Consider the following 6,925-nt stretch of genomic DNA (forward strand, 5'->3'; position numbering starts at 1 on the left):
CAAGGGCATCCTCAAAAGAGCAAACTAGTACAGTAAGAGATATTGAAATGATGGTATGGAGAAACTACTTTTAGAATACAAGAAAATTTGTTAGAAAAGCAGCTAACCAAACAGACTCAGTTGATGAAGGTAAACTCATTACAGAAAAATTTGAGCTCATAAATGTAGAAGGAATGATGGAAATTTAAAAATCAACATTTTGGCTTTTCGAGGAAGACGCGACCGCGGGTGCAGCGGAGGCCTGTTGTGCCCGCTTCTGCTCCTGACTCACCGCTGTTCGCTCTCGGCGACGAACAAGTCGGTCAGGAAGCCGCGCCGCAGCCATGGCTTTTAAATATACCGGAAAAACACCCGTGGAGCCGGAGGTGGCGATTCACCGAATAAGAATTACCCTAACCAGCCGCAAAGTGAAGTCCTTTGGAAAAGGTGTGTGCTGACTTGATCAGAGGCGCAAAGGAAAAGAACCTCAAAGTGAAAGGACCAGTTCGGATGCCCACCAAGACTTTGAGAATCACTACAAGAAAAACTCCTTGTGGTGAAGGTTCTAAGACTTGGAATCGTTTCCAGATGAGAATCCACAAGCGACTCATTGACTTGCATAGTCCTTATGAGATTGCTAAGCAGATTACTTCTATCAGTATTGAGCCAGGAGTGGAGGTTGAAGTCACTATTGCAGATGCTTAAGTCAACTGTTTTAATAAATTGATTACTGGTTGTTAAAAAAAAAAAAAATCAACATTTTGCAACTCCTAGTGAAATAACTGATTCAGACAAGTATTATCAATGAATGAAAAGACCATTGAATGAAAAGTTAACAGGGAAATGGATATTTTCATAAAGACTCAATTATGGTTATAGAATATAATAATAACCACCCTGCTAATTTAAAGTATAAGTGAAAGAAGTCACATTTCTTTCCCCCAACCTTTCCCTTGTGCTTCTGTAATCATCCTGCTTCCACTGCAGATATGAAAGGAAAAAAAGAATAAAGCTTATACTCCTTTCCTCAACATCCCACAAGAGAATTCTACCTTTATAAAATTCTACCTAACCTTCTTGCCACCTTCAGCTCTTCGAGCTGAGTAAGCAAGTTCTGTTTCTGGGCTTTTTGTCGTGTGAAACTGAGAAATAGGAGAGTTAGAACTGTTGAAGTAATAATGAGTTTGCATCACTAAAAGCCTAGAAAAAAGAGGTAGAATAAAAGAGAAGGGGAAGAAAAGGTCAGAGCTGCATGGACTCTGATTCTAGCAGTTTTTCAGAGACGTGAGAGATTAGTGAAGTAAAAGCAACAAAGAAGTAAAAAAAAAAAAAAAAGCATTACTGTGAAGTAAGAGAGGCAAATAAAGGTTAGGATTACTTTAAACTACTTTTGAAGTAGTTGATGAATTATTTTCAATGAAACCCCTCACACTAATTGAATCATATAAGAAACTTTGTTTGACATTCAGATTATATAATAAAAGTCTAAGGATTTCACAATAAATGTTCGCTACTTCCTTGACAATAGTCTGTCTTACATCCTCTTCTACCAGACTTGTGTAATGCCTTCTGCTCATCATACGAATCACTGTCTATTGGAGACCAGGCTGACTTCCTTCTTCTAAATCCAACTCATGCCATAATTCTAGACGTTAATGGCCAATGTAGATGACCCACCAAACAATTTAGGTTTGTGATTCCTGTGCCTCAGTTTCAATGACTTTTACCTATGCTCCTCTTCAACCACCTACACCCAGATTCAGAAACCCTGATATTGTCAGCAGCAGGAACTAATCCACACCAGAAATTTAGAACTCCAGTATTTCACTCTTTAACCATGTCCCCTCCCAGTTCTCTCACAGCCCTATTCTCTCTGTCCTTCTCTTTGGTATCACAGAGACCTTCAGATCCTTCTTGTACTTTCTCTCTATACATCGGACAGGTTTCCAGTCCACCCTGCTTTATTGCTTCCTTTGATCTTCTTCTATGAAGAGGACCAACAAACTCCTCAACATTTACCAATTACCTCCTAGAGTAACACAAGGTAATAAAAATCCTGTTTCTTCAAAAATCAATCAAAATTTGTTCTCACCTTCATCATGAAAATATCCAAGGAATCTTCTTGTCCTTTCATATGCATACAAGGGGTGAATCTGTTAGCACCTGAGAACTTTTTCTCCAGAAAATCTGCTCTTTGCTCTGCCTTTTCTCTTTCAAGCAGATGTGCTCTGTGTAAGATACCAGAAGGTAGCAATATCATGAAACCAACTCAACCAATTTTCAAACTTCAATTAAAAATAACAAAAGCAAAAATCCCCCATTTAAAACATTAAATATATGTATCAAGTAAAAATGCATTTCTTATGAAAAGAGCTATGCAGTTATCTAAGAATTTCTACGAAAAGGCTAGAAATGGTAAATAAATGGAGAGCAAAACAACCCAGTGTTAAGTCCTGTAGTTGGTTGATATTGAAACCTTTCTTTTTTTTTTTTGAGACAGGGTCTTACTCTGTCACCCTAGGCTGGAGTGCAGTGGCATGTTCATAGTTCACTACAGGCTCAAACTCCTGGGATCAAGCGATCCTCCCACCTCAGCCTCCAGAGTAGCTAGGAGTATAGGTGCCTGCCATTAACACTTGGCTAATTGTAGAGATGGGGTCTTGCTGTGTTGTCAGGCTGGTCTTGAACTCCTGGCCTCAAGCCATCCTCCTGCCTAAGCCTCCTCAAGTGCTGGGATTACAGGCATGAGCCACCATGCTGGCCTCCTATTTTAATAATATCTGAATGGAATCTTCAATTAGGAGTCAATGAGGGGAAAAAGGAACTAAAAATAATGATTCTCGATAGAGAATAGCATATAAAAAATGTGTTTAATCATCAGATATATAAATAGCTTAGATATAAGCAGCTAATTATTTGGTTCTTGTTTTGATTTCCAATTGCTAGGTATTGGTAATATTTTCTATCCTGAATCTTGGTTAAAGTTTTGGTCCATCTTCTATGGGTTTTTATGTCCTCTTCTATCTAAAAATTGCAGCCTACAGAATTAGTGGATTTAAGTCAGGTCAAAAGAAATTATCCTAATTACCTAAAGAGAAAATTTTAATTCAAGAAAGTATATTAGAGGCCAGGTGTGGTGGCTCACGCCTGTAATCCTAGCACTCTGGGAGGCCGAGGCGGGAGGATAGCTCGAGGTCAGGAGTTTGAGACCAGCCTGAGCAAGAGCAAGACCCTGTCTTTACTAAAAATAGAAAGAAATTATCTGGATAACTAAAAAAAAAAAATTTACAGAAAAAATTAGCCGGGCATGGTGGCGCATGCCTGTAGTCCCAGCTACTCGGGAGGCTGAGGCAGGAGGATCGCTTGAGCCCAGGAGTTTGAGGTTGCTGTGAGCTAGGCTGATGCCACGGCACGTACTCTAGCCCGGGCAACAGAGTGAGACTCTGTCTCAAAAAATAAATAAATAAATAAATAAAAATCCTGAATGAAAAAAACCTCACAACCCAGAATTTTATACTCAGTGAAATTATCCTTCAAAATTGAAGATGAAATAACATGGTTTCAGAAGTTAAAAAAAAAAAAAACAGGAAAAACTCTCTTTCAGAGAGCACACTAGGCTTGTCCAAAGGTAGTGAGATATCTCAACTGATTGTTCACAGTCAGTTACAGTTTGAACTCCTTGTTCTACTCTTCCCCTCCTTCTCACTACTGCACTTGACTAGTCTGAGCAAAAAAAGAAGAAGAGAACTACACTACAGGAGAAACACATGAGGTAAATTTTCAGGATGAAAGAAAATGATCCCTGGTAGCTACACAGAACTGTAGGATAAAATGAAGAGGAAAGAGAGTCAATGTGTGGGTAAACAGAAATTAATACTGACAGTTAATAAACCAATAACAATATCATATAATTCATAACATATGAAAAAGTAAAATATATCATACCAACAGTACAAGGGCAGGAGATGGTAAATGGATTTAAACTGTCATAAGTTTTTTTATTTGGGAGGTTCATAAAAGTATTAGTCTAAAGTAGAACGTAATAAATCAAATATGCATTTTGTAATCACAAATCGAGGGTAAAATCTAAACAATAATTTAAAAGATATTAAAAACTACAGAAGAAAAATGAAATAACAAACTTTATTAATTCAATATAAAGTGGTAAAGGAGTAATAAAGGAACAGAAAACAGATGGGGAAAACAATAAATAACAAATGATAGGCTTAAATCCAGCAATTTCAATAATTAGTTTAGAGGTAGTATAAATATTCCAATACAAGAGTATTAAACTAGATTTTTAAAAGAAAACTAATGTTAAGCGTTTTCAAGAGACATACTTTATATATAAGGACACAGAAAGATGTAAATTAAAAAAGGAAAAATACATATCATGCAAACATTACCCTAAAGAAAGCTGGTGTAGTTATATTAATATCAAGTAAACTTTAAAGCAAGAAGTTTATACAAGATAAAGAGGGATTTATTTCATGACAATAAAAGTAACAATTCAACAGAAAGATATCAAAATCCTTAATCAGGCTGCGAATAGTTTAAAAATATATAAAGCAAAAGCTGAAAGAACTAAAGGAAGAGATGTAAATCTGAAATCATAATTGGAAATTTTAACATACTTCTTTCAGGAACCAATAGAACAAAAGCAAAAAGTGTTAGGCCTAAAAATTTAGTCTTGACTGCACTAATTGAACCAAAAGAATAGTTAAAGGATCTGAGAACCAGAGATGGCCTAAGAATAATCCTTTGCCAAAGTCTCCTCCAGAGTTCACTCCATAAGAGCTACTTCCAGTCCTCCTCTCCCCTTCATAACTAATAGGATGATGAAATCCTTTAACAACATGGTATGTGTGTTAGTCAGAGTTCTCTAGTTCTCGAGTTCACACGCGCACGCACACACACACACACACACACACACAGAGATTCATTATAAGGAATTGGCTCCTACAATTATGGAGGCTAGCAAATTCCAAGATCTGCAGGGTGAGTCAGCAAGCTAGAGACCCAGGGGAGCCAATGATGTAGTTCTAGTCTAAGTGTGAAGGCCTGAGATCCAGGAGAGCTGATGGTGTATTTCCAGTCTCAAGGCCAGCAGATTTGAGACCCAGGAAGAATCAATCGTTCAAGTACAAAGGCAGGAAAAAAGGTGATATCCAAGTTTGAAGGCCATCAGGCAAAAAGAATTCTCCCTTACTTGGAGGAGGGTCAACCTTTTTATTCTATTCAGGCCTTTAACTGACTGGACGAGGCCCACTCACATTGGAGAGTACAATCTGCTTTACTTAGTGTACCAACTTAAATGTTAATCTTATCCAAAAACACCCTCATAGAAACACCCAGAATAATGTTTGATGAAATACTGGACATCCATAGCCCAGTCAAGTTGACACATTTAAAATTAATCATCAGTATGCCACACAGCCATGTTTTTCTTTAGCTCTAATGACAAAAACAAAAAACATTCAACAAACTAGGAATACAGGGGAACTTCCTCAACCTTATAAAGGGCATCTACAAAAAACCCACAGCTTACATCATACCTAATGGTAAAATAACTGAAAGCTTTCCCCCACTAAGATCAAGAATAAGACAAGGATACTGGCTTCTCATCGCTTCTATTCAATATCGTACTGGAGGTTTGAACCAAGGCAATTAGGCAAGAAAAAGAAATAAAAAGCATCCAGATTGCAAAGGAAGAATTAAAACTATCTCTTTGAAGATACATGGTCTTGTATAGAGAAAATCCTTAGGAATACACACACACACACACACACACACACAATTAGACCTAATAAACAAGTTCGGCAAGGTTGCAGAACACAAGATCAATATACAAAAACCAATTGTATTTCTACTCTGTAAAAATGAACAATCCAAAACTGAAATTAAGGAAACATTTTCAACTATAATCCATAAAAATAAGATAGTAATAAATTCAACAAAAGAAATTTAAGACATGGAAACTGTCTTATACTGAAAACTACAAAACACTGTTAAATTAAAGAAGACTTAAATAAATGGAAAAACATCGCATGTTTATGATTAGAAGACAATACTATTACACTGATATACAGATTCAACCCAATTTACCAAAATCCCAGATGCCTCTTTTCTAGAAATCGACAATCTGATTTTAAAGTTCGTATGGAAAAGCAAGGGACCCAGAATAGCCAAAACGATCTTGAAATAAAAGAAAAAAGGTTGGAAGATTCATATTTCCCCATATCAAAACTTGCTACAATGTTACATTAATCAATACAGCATAGTACTGGCATAAGGATAGAAATATAGACCAATGAAATAAAATTGAGGGTCCAAAAATAAAACCATAAATTTATAGCCAATTGATTTTCAGCAAGAGTGCCAAGACAATTCAGTAGGGGAAAGAACAGTGTTTTCAACAAATGGTTCTGAGGACAACTGGATGTTTATATGAAAAAGAATGAATTTGGACCCCTACCTCACACCACATATAAAAATCGGTCAAAATGGATAAAAGATATAAATGTAAATGCTAAAACTATAACTCTTAAAAGAAAATATGGGTGTAAATCTTCATGATCCTGGATTAGATGATGGTTACTTAGATCTAACACCAAAAACACGAATAACCAAAAAATAAAAATTAAAAATTTCATCAAGATTGAAAACTTTTTCCTTGAAAAGTTAACACACAGATCGGAAGAAAATATTTACAAATCATATATTTAATAAAGGCCCAGTATCCAGAAAATATAAAGAACACTTTACAACTAAACAAAAATACAAATAGCTTAATCTAAAAATGGACAAAGAATCTGAATAGATATTTCTACAAAGAAGACATACAAATGGCCCATAAGCACATGGAAAGGTGCTCATCATCATTAGTCATTAGGAAAATGCAAATTAAAATCAAAATTAGATGCCACTTCATATCCACTAGAATTAT

At 36.1% G+C, this 6,925-nt stretch overlaps 1 protein-coding gene and 1 pseudogene across 2 annotated transcripts in view; one reads left to right on the top strand and one right to left on the bottom strand.

Moving 5' to 3' along the window:
• ESR2 (estrogen receptor 2 (ER beta)) overlaps positions 1-325 on the bottom strand; it is a 164,324-nt gene extending 163,999 nt beyond the window's left edge. The window contains exon 1 of the mRNA XM_012656035.1: positions 272-325. Coding sequence (XP_012511489.1) covers positions 272-325 — 54 coding nt within the window. The remainder of the gene's footprint in view (positions 1-271) is intronic.
• On the top strand, positions 204-715 carry LOC105819788 (annotated as a pseudogene). Its single transcript, XR_001137976.1, has one exon. The product of XR_001137976.1 is annotated as a 40S ribosomal protein S20 pseudogene (transcript).
• Positions 716-6,925: the final 6,210 nt, after the last annotated feature.

This window comes from Propithecus coquereli, unplaced genomic scaffold, assembly GCF_000956105.1.
Source record: "Propithecus coquereli isolate 6110/MARCELLA unplaced genomic scaffold, Pcoq_1.0 Scaffold5, whole genome shotgun sequence".
In the NCBI taxonomy this organism is placed as follows: Eukaryota; Metazoa; Chordata; class Mammalia; order Primates; family Indriidae; genus Propithecus; species Propithecus coquereli.